Source organism: Tursiops truncatus, chromosome 3 (genome assembly GCF_011762595.2).
Source record: "Tursiops truncatus isolate mTurTru1 chromosome 3, mTurTru1.mat.Y, whole genome shotgun sequence".
NCBI lineage: Eukaryota > Metazoa > Chordata > Mammalia > Artiodactyla > Delphinidae > Tursiops > Tursiops truncatus.
In genome coordinates, this window is record NC_047036.1 from 124,621,797 (window position 1) to 124,637,894 (window position 16,098).

At 43.5% G+C, this 16,098-nt stretch overlaps 2 protein-coding genes across 4 annotated transcripts in view; one reads left to right on the forward strand and one right to left on the reverse strand.

Moving 5' to 3' along the window:
- HTR4 (5-hydroxytryptamine receptor 4) overlaps positions 1-5,233 on the reverse strand; it is a 318,838-nt gene extending 313,605 nt beyond the window's left edge. The window contains exon 1 of one of the 3 annotated variants that reach the window (XM_073802673.1): positions 3,887-5,231. The gene's annotated coding sequence lies outside the window, so the exon portion shown is untranslated. Of the gene's footprint in view, positions 1-3,886 lie in introns of all 3 variants that reach the window. The other 2 variants (XM_073802674.1, XM_073802676.1) reach the window with 2 other exon arrangements.
- A 6,491-nt stretch (positions 5,234-11,724) lies between these two features.
- On the forward strand, positions 11,725-14,579 carry ADRB2 (adrenoceptor beta 2). Its single transcript, XM_004319471.4, has 2 exons — positions 11,725-12,275; positions 12,573-14,579. Exon 2 carries the CDS (start codon positions 12,781-12,783, stop codon positions 14,035-14,037), a length of 1,257 nt encoding a protein of 418 aa, XP_004319519.1. The 5' UTR covers positions 11,725-12,275; positions 12,573-12,780; the 3' UTR covers positions 14,038-14,579.
- Positions 14,580-16,098: the final 1,519 nt, after the last annotated feature.

Below are 16,098 nucleotides of genomic sequence, written 5' to 3' on the forward strand. Positions count from 1 at the left end.
GGTGTTATAGCTCTCCTGCAATAGTTACTGTTACTCAAACATAATTCAAGGTTTCCCACTTCCACATCTGTTCACATCATATCTCCTCTGTGGTATTCTCTTTCTGTTTCCTGACTACCCAAATCACATCCATCCTCAAGCCAAGCTCAATGGCCACCAAGTCAATGAAACTTTTTATAATTTCTCTTTGTCTTCGCCCACATAACTAACAAGACCAGCTCTCTGTTGAATGCAGGCCTCTTTTATACCTCTTTTACAGCCTTTATCACACATCCTGTTATATCATAATTTTCCTTCTTAACTTCACTGTGTTACAGTAAATCTTTGGGAGGCAGCTAACTGTGTCCCCCCAGAGCTTTCAGCAGGACCCAGAAGTAGTAACTAAGGTGCCCCCCAAAACTCTCATATGTATGTTTTGAACATGACAAAAATGAAACCATTTCATACAATCTGGCATATAATTTGCTCTCATACCTTAGTGATAAAGCGTGGACAACTTCCTGAGTCTGCAAGCTTTGGTCTACTTCATTCTTTTTAATAACTACACGTCACAATATATATTTCTTCTAATTTACTGAACCATTTCCCCTTTTTGAACAATTAGTTTTGTTTTAATCACAAGTGAAACAGTATCTTTACATAAACATCTGACATTTAAGAAACAAATTTCCAGGGCTTCCCTGGTGGCGCAGTGGTTGAGAGTCCACCTGCCAATGCAGGGGACATGGGTTCATGCCCCGGTCTGGGAAGATGCCACATGCTGCGGAGCAGCTGGGCCCATGAGCCATGGCCGCTGAGCCTGCGCATCCGGAGCCTGTGCTCCGCAACGGGAGAGGCCACAACAGTGAGAGGCCCGCGTACCGTAAAAAAAAAAAAAAAAAAAAGAAACAAATTTCCAGCAAGAGAATTGCTAGGTGAAAGGATATATACATTTTACATTTTAATAAATTCTACCAAATTACTCTCGAAACAGCTGTGCCAATTTATTTTCTTTTTTAAAATCCTGTTAGTCTCTTGGCTAAAGACTCTTTATTATCCAATACTCCCTTCTCTTTTGGAAGTCTTCCCCATGCCTCCTCCCCAGTATTTATGTGGGGAAATTGGTTACTGAATCAGTCCTCTTTTGTGCATAAAATCAAGTTCCCAGCTCACAGTATTTACTTCATTATATGGAACTGAAGTTTATGTACTAACCTCCAATACTAGCCTGTGAGTTTCTTCAACGCCAAGAGCCCTGCCGTGTTCATTTCTTTACATTCCTCAGCCACATACTTTAAGGATATCTAAGTAAATATGTGTGTGTGTGTGTTTGTGTGTGTGTGTGTGTATACACGCACACATATACATATAGTATCTGCCCTCTGTATTCTGGACCCTGAGTTGGGGTGTTAGTGATACAAAGATGAATAAATTAGTACTAGAAAGCAAAATGAGGAATAATACTAACATAGGGCAAGTGCTACTGTTTGGTGTGACACAACAGCACATACCAGAGGCATCTAACCTGGTTTCATAGTTAGCAAGTCTTCCTGGAGGAAGCTGACAAAACATGAGCATGTGTGAGTGTGAGTGTATATGTGTGTGTGTGTGTGTGTGTGTATGTGTGTATGTGTGTATGTGTGTGTGTGTGTGTGTGTGCGCGCATGTGCGCTGGGGATGGGGACCATGCAGGAGATGAGGGGAGAAGGAAAGGAGGTGGAATAGGGAGCTACTATGAGTAGAGGAAGGAGGCTGGATGAAGCCCAGAGGCTCATGGCCAACGAATTCCAACCTCTCTCCCCACTGGTAACTGGACAGTGCTGCCACTACTCCAGTCTCCAGCAGTGTGGTGAAACCTAGCTCCAAGACCCTGACAACTGGGGCGCTTCCACCTCAGCAGCCTTAACACGCAGTACTTTCATTGAGTCTGAATCCTGACTAAGTGGTTCAGAGGCAGGCTTTTGATCCGACAGAGCTGGGTCTAAAGCCCTTCTCCTCTTCCTTTTACCTATGGTGTAACCTGCGGCAGGCTGCTTAATTTCTTTAAACCTCAGTTTTCTCATCTGTGAAATGGGAATAACTGTGCCACCTTGTAGTGCTGTATGAGATGAGATAAAAGATGAGAGACTGCAGGTAAGGTGCTACACATAGCTCCTGGTATGTAGAATATGCACATAATAAATAAAACCTATGCCTGTTGTCTTTCAGACCCCGTAACAACCACCAACGAACTATGAAGGGATCATGTGATTCAACTTTCCCATTTTACAGTTGAGGAAACTGAGGCCCAGTGAGGGGCAGTTGCACAACAGGGGTGAGGGCCAGGATGGACTCTCCTCCTCCAGGCCAGCACATGTTTCACCACCCCGCAGTGATTAGACTCAGCGGGGCATCTGTACCTTCTCACCTTGAGCCAGTGAGATCTTTCCCTCTGTGGCATCAGCAAAAGGCACCACTTTGGAAGGAGGCCAGCCCTGCTCCCTTTCAAGCACCTGGAAGGCATTTCTCCTCCTTTGCCCATCTTCCCCAGTCACAGTTGGCTTTACCTTCTCCCATTGTTTCCCTGTCAGTTCTGCTTCTTTTCTTCAAGCAGACACTTCTTGATCCCTACAATTGTTTCATCCCTACTTTCCTACAGGGCCCGCAACTGCAGTTCCTTTTCTTGGGCTCCAGCACTAGGCAGTTAGCACTTAGGGGCTCTTCAGCCCAAGAGGCTGCATGTACAATCTCTTCCCCGTGAGAGGTTTCCTCAGTTCCATGGCCAGCAGACCTTTCCATGGCTTCTCTAGGTTTAATATCAGTAATTAATTCAGCATTTACTATGTGTCAGGCCAGTTCTAACCATTTTGCAGATATTAACTCATTTGTTCCTCTGAACACCCCCAAGAGGTTGTGAGATATTATTATCAATAGCCCCAATTTACAGATGAGGAAGTCAAGACACAGGGAAATTAAGTAACTTACTCAGGGTTTGACGGCTAAGAACTGGAGGAAGCAGGGCTTCAAACCAAGCAGTTGGCTCCAGAGACACTCTAGAACACCCATTCAAAGGATCAATCAGGTCATGCCCGGGTTTTTGTCTGAAACCACCACTGGCTTTGCTTCTCCCACTCTCTGACGGGTTTTTCTTGGGAGCTGTTCCTTCAACAATTACTGGCTCACAAACCCTCATCTCAGCAGCTGCTGCTAGAAAATCCAACCTAAGACTTCTTCCAACAATCCACCCCAAAGGTTATCACTGTTAGTAGTTTGATATATACAAAGGAATTTTTTTCCATGTTGGATAAATTTATTAATTCACTTAAAGGACTGCCCTCAGAGAAACAAATATAGTGTTGTGAAATTGAAGCCGTGCTAGAAAGTCTAAGATGACGATAATGATGACAGTGGTGATGATGACAACGATAAACACTTTCTTTTGGAAACACTGTGTTAAGTAACTTAAATGCATTATTTCATTTAACCATCAAAAGTGTCCTCTGAGAGTACTGCTATTCAGGGAATGCTTCCACTGTAATGGCAACCACCAACAGACACATCACCCCAAATGTGTTTATCTTCTAAACATTATGATATTTTAACTTCCATTTTGATGTCCAACCAAAACCTCCAACTTGATGTGGCTATATCGGAATTCACCACTCCTTCCTGTGCTTCAGACACTTAGGCCACTGCTCTCCTCACACCTGCTGGGCAACGGCCCCCACTCCTTTGACTCATCTCCTCAACCCCCAGCCAATCCAACTTAGACTGATTTCTTCTGTTGCCTCATCTCTTGGTTTTTCTCCCTCCCTTTCCAAACCCAGTTTTTTATACATTCTTTCTATTTCCTTAACAGTCATCCAAGAGATTTTATCCTCATTTTACAAACAAACATTCTGAGGCCCAGAGGTCTCAAGTATATTACCTGCAGCGCTCAGTTGGTTAAGGGCATTATCAGGGTTGGAACCCAGATCCATTTGGCTCCAAAGCCAAGGCTCTTTCCTTCACAGCAGTGTGTTCCATTAGCCCGAGCCTGGGGCTGAGATACCTTTAGATGTAATAAGAGATTATTTTAAACACTTCAGTAACACTACATTGAATAACAGTGTACTACTTTGAAGTTATTTTTATGCTTTTCAATTTTATTTCGATCTTTTAAAATAAATGGAGAAAGTCCCATTTATTACTAGAATACCGTTAATATCTTCCTGGCACTTCCTAATCTTCCTTTTCAATAAAATGAGAGCAGGCCCCAGGCTTAGAACTTTGGCAGGCAACAAAATCTAGCTAGAATTTATTAACATTGTTTCGTTTTCATGGTTACCTTCTCCTGCGGTAATGGCAGTAATACAAAATTTTCTTTAAAAATAAATGCATTTGAGGGCTTCCCTGGTGGCACAATGGTTAAGAATCTGCCTGCCAATGCAGGGGACACGGGTTCAAGCCCTGGTCAGGGAATATCCCACATGCCGTGGAGCAACTAAGCCCTTGCACCATGACTACTGAGCCTGCGCTCTAGAGCCCGTGAGCCACAACTACTGAGCCCGCGTGCTACAACTATTGAAGCCCACATGCCTAGAGCCCATGTTCCACAACGAGAAGGCACCACGAGAAGCCCATGCACCGCAATGAAGAGTAGCCCCCGCTCGCTGCAACTAGAGAAAGTCTGTGCACAGCAACGAAGACCCAATGCAACCAAAAATAAATAAATAAAATTTAAAAAACAAAAAAAAATTGATTTTAAAAATATAAATAGATAAATAAATGTATTTGAGTTTTAGAAGTCAGTGTCAAAAAGAAGTATTCAGTAAATAATAGTACACCTGCTACTCAGAATAGCAGGAATCACAATGGTGAAGTATGCCAAAAAGAAACCAAACATAACCAAGTTGTTCTGTGGGATACTGACAGTTTTTGCTTGCCAACTCTTCAGTAGCTCTTCAGAGCAGGAACTCAGCTCCTCAATGGCCCTCAATGTGCTTCCTTCCCACTACAGGCTTGCTCAGTTTAGAAAAGGAAGGCTCTTAGATGCCAACTATGGACGAAGACTGAGACTCTAAGAAAGAAGGTGACTTCTTTAAGGTTATGGATAACATTATAGCTGTTCTGGGACCAGAACCTAGGTCTCCTTATCCCCAATTCATGCTCTCTCCTCTGCATCAGATTGATGATGACTTGTATTTACCATCACACACTGTTCATTCCCACAGCTAAAGGAGACTCCAAGCAGTTCTACTCAGATTCAGTAAGAGAAATTAAGCCCTATTCCCTAAGGCATCTATTTTATTATATGTTCTTAGTAGGGTAATAGTTTTGTACCATCCTTGGGAGAATTGGGAAGAATGACCACTCAAATATTTTTCTGTAGGGTTTAATCCTCTTGCAAAACCCCAACCACGGAAAGCTGCTAGAGTTTAGCCCCTTTTGAAGATTAATTGTCCTCAGGCCAAAGAGTCCTTCATATGACCATCTGAAGTTCCTCCTGCTTTAATTTAATGCCATCTTTCTTTGTTCAGTCCCCCTGAGACACAGAGAATTTATTAGCATGTCTCTCATAAAATGCTAGCATAGCAGGAAATTAAATTCATCTGGTATTGCTCTGAAAACTTTGCTGGTTGCTCTTGCTTACTTTATGGTTGCCAAGGTAATTGTAAACTGATTGTTTGATGACTTGTTCTTGGATCATTCTAGGTACTGATGTTAAGTTTACACATTGACAAACCCAAGTATGACTAGTAAGAGACCTGCCATGATGGTAAAGAAGACTCTAGACCCAAGGGAACAGAAATATTTAACCTGAAGAGTCGAAGGCTCAGGAGAACTCTTAAGGGATTCTACCAAAATCTCAAGGACAATCTTGGGGAAGAGAGAGGAGACTTGTTTGAGTGGCCTCAAGGGGGCTGACTTAAGATCCACGGGTAGAAGCTATCAGAAGATGGATTTCAGTTCAATATCTGGATAGTTGGAGAAATACACACTGATGAAAGGAACTGGTGAGCTTGCTTTCATTAGAGATGGCTGTCAAAGAGTTTTGGTGGTTGCACTGTGGAAGGAGCTGACTAGGCTGTGAGATGCTTCATTCAAAAACCACTAACATCCCATCCAGCTATATAACTCAGTGATGATGGTCATTTTTAGGATCATTCTTCTTTCTAAGGAACCAAGTTTTATCCCTTTTTAAATTCATTTTCACAGAAATTCAAATTAAAAATGAATTACTCATTATGTTCAAAGTGTCTTTTCACAACATGATCTGATTAAGACATGTATTGTATATATACATTTTGATTCAAAAATAAGATTTCAGTAATGGCTATCTCTTTTCCAAGGCAGCATGCTAAGCTTTGCATGCATTTAGTCTCATTTAATGTAAGCTTAATGAGATGATACTGTACAGAGATAATACTGAAGACAAACATTTGAGACCATCATTTAGAAAAAAATCTATAGATGCTTCTCTGCTTAGAGGATTGTAAAGATGGAAGGACTCTTCATGGTTGATGTCAAGTAGCTTACCGCCTATGTTTTCTTCTAGGAAACATTCAAGTCTTTACTCCATTTTGAGTTAATTCTTGCGTATGGTGTTACGACGGTGGTCCAGTTTCATTCTTTTGCATGTGGCTGTCCAATTTTCCCAACAATATTCATTGAAAAAGCTGTTCTTTCCCCCACTGTATACTCTTGCCTCCTTTGTTGTAACTTAATTAACCATATATGTACAGGTTTATTTCTCAGTCCTCTATCCTGTCCCATTAATCTTTGTGTCTACTTTGATTACAATAGCTTTGTAATATAACTTGAAATCAGGGAGCTTGATGACTCCAGATCTATTCTTCTTTCTCAAGACTACTTTGGCTATTTGGGGCCTTTGTGGTTCCAATTTTTAGGATTGCTTTTTCTATTTCTGTGAAAAATGCCATTGCAATTTTGATAAGGATTGCACTGAATCTGTAGATTGCTTTGGGTAATATGGATATTTTAACAATATGAATTCTTCCACTCCATGAGCACAGAATATTATTCTCTTTGTGTCTTCTTGAATTTCTTTCATCAATGACATCATTTTCAGTGTACAGATCTTTCACCTCCTTGGTTAAATTTATTCCTAGGTATCTTATTCTTTTTGACAGTTGTAAATGGGATTGTTTTCTTAATTTCGCTTTCTGATAGTTTGCTGTTAAGTATATAGAAATGCAATCGATTTTTTTTTTTTTTTTTTGTGGTACGTGGGCCTCTCACTGTGTGGCCTCTCCCATTGCAGAGCACAGGCTCCGGACGCGCAGGTTCAGCGGCCACGGCTCACGGGCCCAGCCACTCCGCGGCATGTGGGATCTTCCCAGACCGGGGCACAAACCCATGTCCCCTGCATTGGCAGGCAGACTCTCAACCACTGCGCCACCAGGGAAGCCCTCGATTTTATTTAATATTTATTTATTTATTTGTTTGGTTGCACTGGGTCTTAATTGCGGCATACATGCTCCTTAGTTGTGGCATGCAAACTCTTAGTTGCAGCATCTAACTGTGGAATCCAGTTCCTGGACCAGGGATCAAACCTGGGCCATTGGGAGCACAGAGTCTTATCCACTGCGCCACCAAGGAAGTCCCACAATCGATTTTTGTATATTATTTTATACCCTGCCACTTTACTGAATTCAATTATTCTAACAGTTTTGGGGTGGCATCTTTAAGGTTTTCTATATAAAATCAATGTCATCCACAAATAGTAACAGCTTTACTTCTTCATTTCTGATTTGGATACCTTTTATTTCTTTTTCTTGCCTAATTGCTCTGGCAAAGACTTCCAATACTATGTTGAATAAAAGTGGGGAGAGTGAACATCCTTGTCGTCCTGTTCCTAATCTTAGAGGAAAAACTTTCAGCTTTTCACCATGGAGTATGATGTTTGCTGTGAGCCTGTCATATATGGCCTTGATTAGGTTGAGGTACATGCCCTCTGTATCCACTTTGTATAAACCTCCTAGAAGAAGACATAGGTGGTAGGCTACTTGACACTGATCTTGGCAAAAAATTTTTGGATCTGAATCCAAAGCAGAGGCAACAAAATAAAAAACAAACAAGTGGGACTACATCAAACTAAAAATCTTCTGCACAGCAAAGGAAACAATCAACAAAATGAAAAGACAACCTACTGAATGGGAGAAAATATTTTCAAATCATATATCTGATAAGTGGTTACTAACCAACATATATAAAGAACTCATAAAACCCAATAGTAAACAAATAATTCAATTAAAAAAATATGCAGAGAATCTGAGTAGATATTTTTCCAAAGAAGGCATGCAGGTGGCCAACAGACACATGAAAAGATGCTCAACATCACTAGTCATCAGGGAAATGCAAATCAAAACCACAATGGGGTATCACCTTACATCTGTTAGAACAGCTATTATCAAAAGGATAAGAGATAACAAGTTTTGGTAAGGATGTGGAGAAAAGGGAACCCCTTGTGCACTGCTGGAGGAAATGTGCACTATGGAAAACAGTATGGGGGTTCAGTTGCTCAAAACATTAAAAATAGAACTACTGTATGATCCAGCTATTCCACTTCTGGGTATCTATCTGAAGAAAACAAAAACACTAATTCAAAAAGATATATGCACCCCCATGTTCACTGCAGCATTATTTACTATAGCCAAGATAAGAAAGCAACCTAAGTGTACACTGATAGATAAGTGGATAAGGGAGATATGAAATGATATGATATATGATAGAATCTATCTATCTATCTATATATATATATACACACACACACATAAATGGACTACCACTCTACCATAAAAAAAGAATGAAATCTTGCCATTGGCAACAACATGGATGAAACTTAAGGGAATTATGCTAAGTGAAATGAGTCAGACAAAGAAAGAACAAATGCCGTATGATTTCACTTACATGTGAAATCTACAAAACAATACAAATGAACAAACAAAAGAAAACACAACAAAAATCATAGATACAGAGAACAAAATGGTATTTGCCAGAGGGGAGTGGTGATGGGGAGAGGGTGAAACAGATGAAGAGGGTCAAGAGGTACAAACTTCCAATTATAAAATAAATAAGTCACGGGGATGTAATGTACAGCACGGTGACTGTAGTCAATAATATTGTAGCGCATACCTGAAAGTTGCCAAGAAAATAAATCCTAAAAGTTAACTATGATGCATGGTGACAGATGTTAACTAGACTTATTGAGGTGATCACTTCTCAGTGAATACAAATACTGAATCATTACGTTGTACACTTGAAACCGATACAATGTTATTTGTCAATTACACCTCAACAGCAACAAAAAAATGTTTTAAAAGATGGAAGGAATCTTGTCCAAGCCAAGACCAGGATAAGATTTTCCTAAAGCGTCCAGATATTCATGCGAGAGCGTTCCCTGGCTCACACAGCCTTACTCCTATTCAAACATTTGTTTGGTAAATCAAAATGTGGGGTTTTTTTTCCTGTTTGGCAGGCAGGAAATGACAAATCAGTGTCTTAAGGTATTGACAAAATACATGTAATTAGACACTATCAATCACCATAAAAGAGCCTGCTTTTTCTTATATCAGATAAAAGTGCATTTAATCTACTAAGAACTTTCCAGTTCAACTAAAGCATGAGCTCTCTAAGACCACAAGCTCAATAAGCAGTGCTGGTCACATTCTTCCACTGGGAAATGACACCACAATGTTGGGCAGTGAAAACGTGTGAGGCCAGGAACAGACCTGGACTCCCAATCTTCCCTGCCACCTTTGACTGGACATTTTCCTCATTTGCAAAATGGAGGACTGGGGGGAATAAAGTAAATGATCTACTAAACTCTTTCCCATTCTAACTCTCTTTAATCCTATAATTCTAAAAGGGAGGTCAGGAAAAAGACTCTTGGCGTGAAGACATTTTGAAATTCCTACCAGCCGCGGTGATGCAGGAAAAAGAAAGGGGAAGAGACTGAGGGAGAGGTATTGTCCGTTTGGCAAGGCTGATGAGACAATGGTCCGGAACTTTGTTGACATGAGCAGACCTCCCTTCTAGATTTAATGTCTGTGGGTTTTTTTAAAGGTGCTTACCAAAATAATCAAAGTTAAATTTTTAAGTGACTTATGTGTATATCTAAATGATCAATTAGTGTTTGTCCTAAAAGGGCTTTCTTTGTTCCTTTTTTGTTATGAGAAGTTTAAACAATATGCTTATTTATTCCATAGCTTCACAAAGAGGAAGGAGGCTTTAAATGGCTCAGTTCCACAGTTTGGGGTAGATATATATTTAAAGAAATATTGCATAATGCACACTGCCTCTTCCTAAAATGCATCACACCAGAGCCAATTTTGGAAAACACAAATATGGGATGGGTATATTTTGCAAACTATGTGAACATAATACATTCTTAATTAATACACGTGGTTTTTATGGAAACTACTTGCTTTTTAAGGCATCTTTCATGCAAAAACAATTTCTGCTAGCGAAGGAAGTTAAAAAGGGCATGTAGGTTAAATTTTGTTTCTGAGTTATACTTCTAGTGTAAATGCCCAAGTTACTTTGGTCCTAAAGTATCTTAGTGTTCTATTAGAGAACACTAACAACATATTCTAGACTACTAATTTATATAAATTTTATTTATAACCTATATTTGTGTGGCATTTATACATGCAAAACACTATTATGTTTGTCATTATATCATTGGATTCTCACTCAGATCAATAGAAGTGACTTTATTCCCCATTTAGACATGGAGGAAATTAGAGTCCACATTTTTAATTTGTCTAAGGAATGTGAGCTAGAAACTTCTAAGATGGGGATTTGGAAGCTGATATTCCAATTCCAGTTGTGATCCTTCTTCCCCATCCTCCATTCCTTTCTGCATGCGGTGATACAGTACATTGAAAGAATTAAAAGATGGATTTTAGAGTCAAACAGAACTGGGTTCAACTCCTGCTTCTGGCACTGCCTGGCCCTGTGCCCATGGGCAAACTATTTTCTTCTTTGAGACCCATTTGTGAGTTAAGCTAAAAATAGTTACACCCTCCCACCCCCCCAACAACACACACCATGGGACTGTGGGAAGGATTAGATGGAATAATGCATGAAAAGCGGATAGCAGAATGTTCCATAAATGTTAGCCATAGTTATGATATTACGTAATCTAGAAAATGTTTGGTTACACTGCGTGAAATACTTTCCATTTTTCAAAAGCACAACTGATACATGTGAAATCAAATCCTGAAAAATATTTTCCTTTTAACAGTAAAGGCATATGCCAGATGCGAAGGATAGTATTTCATGGCAAAGACCCTAGTTTGAAGATTTGGTCTGACTCTTTTTTTAAGAGAAATTATCTTTTGCTTTCTGTGGTTTCAAAACATTCTTAATGTTAACACGTTCTTAATAATCTGAGCCATATGAAATTGCCATTTTTTTAAAGTCAGACACAACAGAACAGTGACAATTTCATATGGCTCAGCCCAACAGATCAACCAACTACCCAGCAGATGATTTTTCTAGTTGCAAAGGGATTACTGAGGAAGTTGAACTTGAAAGGAAAATAATCTCATTTTCAACGCATTTTCATTTTAACAGATAATGGAGTGATGCCACACTCCCTAGAATTAAAAATTAAAGCATACAACTTTCCGTCCCCATGCACATACGTGTATACCCCAGCTCCGAATGAAATCCCAAGTGTAAAATTATGTCTCAATGCCTGCAAATTCCCAAGGAGGGCACCAAAAGTACTTGACGGCAAGCGTGCTGAGGAAATCGGCTGCTGTTGAAGTCACCTCCTGTGGTCTTGCCAAATGTTTGAAAGGGAATATGCCGCGTGCTCCCGTGTTGGGGAAGAGGGAGTGGATGTCCGGGATGCAGGGTTGAGGAGTTTGGAGTACCTGGATGGGAAGTCCTTAGCTGTGGAGCACTGCTTGCCTCCAAGTGGGTGTCTGCATGTTGTTTACATACTTCTTTTTGTGTGTGTGCCCATGTCTTTGTGCTTCTGGGTGCTCCTGGTTTGCCCCCGGCCGTGTCTCTGTGTTGGGACAGGGGTGACTTTGTGCCGGTCCGCTTCTGTGCCTGCGCGCGCACTTGTCGGTGCGCTGGACGGGTGTATGAATGTCTGTGGCTCTAGTTCCGTGTAAGTCTGTGCATGACTGTCGGGGTACACTGCCTGTCCGGTGCGTGTCTCGGTGGGCGCTCTCATCCATCTCCGAACGGGAAGGAAGGCCTGCCTACCGCCCTCTGCTCCGAGATCTCAGGCCGCACAGGCGCCCCGCGCAGACAGGTAGCAGCCACGGAAGAACCAGCACCTCCTGGGTTGGCTGGTAAGCACGCCAGCCCCAGCTTCAGCCCTCGGCGCCAGCCAAGGGAGCCGGGAGGGAGCGGTGGCCGGCTCGCCCGCCCGCCGAGAGCGGCGGGGCCGTGGGGGGCGGGGGTGTGCCCCGCCCGGGCCACCCCCAGGAGGGGGCGGGAGAGAGGAGGGAAGGGGCGGAGGGCCTCGCCCCTTCGGGGCTTCCCGCACACGCTATTGGTCAAAAGTTCCAGCACGTCACGGGGAGGGCAGTTCCCCTAAAGCCTTGTGCCCATAACGGGCCCCGCGCACTCCGAGGCTGTTTCTCCAGAGCGCAGGCTGGGACTGACTGGCACCGCGAGCCCAGAGCACCCCCCGGAGCTGAGAACACCACGCGCCCCCACCACATCCACCCCACGGCCGCTGAATGAGGCTTCCAGGTGCCCGCTTGCTGCCCGCAGCGCCCCGCCGGAGGTCCGCTCGCTGAGGGGCGGCTGGTGCGCTGGCCGCCCGTGCGCTCACCTGCCAGCTTGCGCGCCATGGGGCAGCCCGGGAACCGCAGCGTCTTTTTGCTGGCGCCCAACGGAAGCCACGCACCGGACCAAGACGTCACACAGGAACGGGACGAGGCGTGGGTGGTAGGCATGGGCATCGTCATGTCGCTTATCGTCCTGGCCATCGTGTTTGGAAACGTGCTGGTCATCACAGCCATCGCCAAGTTCGAGCGTCTGCAGACGGTCACCAACTACTTCATCACCTCCCTGGCCTGTGCTGACCTGCTCATGGGCCTGGCGGTGGTGCCCTTTGGGGCCTGCCACATCCTCATGAAAATGTGGGCTTTTGGCAACTTCTGGTGTGAGTTTTGGACTTCCATTGACGTGTTGTGCGTCACAGCCAGCATTGAGACCCTGTGCGTGATCGCTGTGGATCGCTACCTTGCCATCACATCACCCTTCAAGTATCAGTGCCTGCTGACCAAGAATAAGGCGCGGGTGGTCGTTTTGATGGTGTGGGTCGTGTCCGGCCTTACCTCCTTCTTGCCCATTCAGATGCACTGGTACCGGGCCACCCACCAGGAAGCCATCAACTGCTATGCCAAGGAGACCTGCTGTGACTTCTTCACGAACCAAGCCTATGCCATTGCCTCCTCCATTGTGTCCTTCTACTTGCCCCTGGTGGTCATGGTCTTCGTCTACTCCAAGGTCTTCCAGGTAGCCAAAAGGCAGCTCCAGAAGATCGACAAATCTGAGGGCCGCTTCCATACCCAGAACATCAGCCAAATGGAGCAGGATGGGCGGAGCGGGCCCGGACAACGCAGGGCCTCCAAGTTCTGCTTGAAGGAACACAAAGCCCTTAAGACTTTAGGCATTATCATGGGCACTTTCACCCTGTGCTGGCTGCCCTTCTTCATTGTCAACATTGTGCACGTGATCCAGGATAACCTCATCCCTAAGGAAGTTTACATCCTTCTAAACTGGGTGGGCTATGTCAACTCTGCTTTCAATCCCCTTATCTACTGCCGGAGCCCAGATTTCAGGATTGCCTTCCAGGAGCTCCTGTGCCAGCGCAAGTCTTCCTTGAAGGCCTCTGGGGATGGCTACTCCAGCAACAGCAATGGCAGAACTGACTACCCAGGGGAACAGAGTGGATATCACCTGGGGGAGGAGAAAGACAATGAACTGCTGTGTGAGGATCTCCCAGGCACGGAAGACTTTGTGAACCGGCAAGGTACTGTGCCCAATGATAACACTGATTCGCAAGGGAGGAACTGTAGTACAAATGACTCACTGCTGTAATGCGCTTTTTCTACTTTTTAAGACCCCTTCTCCCCCCACCCAACAAAACACTAAACAGACTATTTAACTTGAGTGTAATAAATTTAGAATAAACTTGTATAGAGATGTGCAGGAGGAAGGATATCCTTCTGCCTTTTTATTTTTTTAAGTTGTAAAAAAGAGAAAACGTATTTGAGTGACTGTTTCTTGTACAGTTCAGTTCCTCTTTGCATGGAACTCGTAAGTTTATGTCTGAAGGGCTTCAGTCTCAGAGGACCTGGGGCTGCTATGTTTTAATGACTTTTCCCGCATATCTACCTCATTGATCAAGTATTAGGGGTAATATATTGCTGCTGGTAATTTGTATCTGAAGGAGACTTTCCTTCCTGCACCCTTGGACTGGACAAACTCGAGTCTCTCGGACCTTTTGCTGTGAACATGGACTCTCCCCGCCCCTCTTATTTGCTCAAACGGGGTGTTGTAGGCAGGGATTTGAGGGGCAGCTTTGGTTGTTTTCCTGAGCAAAGTCTAAAGTTTACAGTAAATAAATTGTTTGACCATGACTTAATTGCACCTGTTTCTCCAAAACCCCTTGACTGGAGTGTGGCTGCCTCCCCCACTGAAAACCGCAGGTAACTATTTGCAATAACTTCCCAGTGACTTAATGTGGAATGACACGCACTGATTGCTTAACCTGTTCATTTGCCTTTGAATCTGCTGTTGTAAACCTGTATCTCTCCTGACACTGGTGCCCCCACATCAGTTCTGCCCGCCCTAAGCACAGCTCATCTTGCTCTTCCTACGGGTATTATTCTTGTGTTGTAACATCAGAAACACTGACTCATGGAAACAGAGTTAAGGGCATCTGTTGTGTCCCTTCATGTGCCCCCACCGCCCACCTTCCAGTTCTACTTGTTTTGTAGCTGCTTATATTTTTATCTTTGCCGTGTCTTACAGTAGAGATCTTTGTACTGCATCAGGGCTTGGCATTTTAAGGATAAGAAAGTTCTTGTGAAAAAGCTACTCAAACATAGCCCGGTAATTCCAAGGGAAATGAAAAGGTCGTGGGTTATAGGGAGAAAAGCTGGGAAACACTTAACTGGTGAATACCTCATGACCTAGAAACAGGGTTTGACCCCTCCTCCTCTGAACTGCTGTCCCTTTTTTCCCCTCTCCCTGTGACTCTAGTCACTTCTGTACAAATCGAAATTTCTCAACCTCGCACTATTAACATTTTTAACCAGATAATTCTCCATTGTGAAGGGCTGTCCTACACATTGTCAGATGTTCAGCAGCATCCCTGGTCTCTACCCACTAGATGCCAGTGCATCCCCTGAGTTGTGACAACCAAAAATGTCTCCAGTCATTGCCAAGTACCCTTCCCTTGAGGAATGAAATTACCCCTGGCTGAGAACTACAGTTAGAAACTTCAAAAATCTAAACAGATTTTTAGATTCTGCCTAATGTAACCACTTCATTGTGCAGAGCGTCAGAGAGGAATTTCTCACGGTTCACCCAGTTAGTGACAGACCCCGGGCCAGTGCTCTTTCTACTCCATCACGCTGCCTGCCAAGCTGATTCTCCAGCTGCCCACATACTGCCTGTGAGACATGAATTGTTTTGGAGCGTTTATCAATGAAGGCGAGGACTGTGAGCCGTTACTGCCTGTTTGTGGAGAGATTGTAATAGTGTTAAGAGGCACGTAAAGGAAAAATCACAAAAGTAAACACATTTCTTCTACCACCCCCTTTCTATTTTTGCCTGTGTGTCTGAGCCACAGCTTGGCCCAGGTTTGACCAAGTGGATCATCCTCCTTGGCAACGGCAGCCTGGAGAGGATCAGCCTGCAGGGTTCATTGCCATTTCACTCGCTCATGAAGCTGACTCCACTCCTTTCTTCCCTCTGTCCCAGCCATGGTCCCCAACCAGAAAAGCATTAGTCTCCTCTGCTTCCTGTCAGCTCAGTGATGGGGTGTTTCTGGGTGAGTCCTGAGCTCTCAAGAGAAAGTTAGCTGCCCGTGTTTCTAGAATGTGCCATCGAGCCTTGGAGAGCGTGTGCCCTTTAGCACTTTGCTTTTTCTCC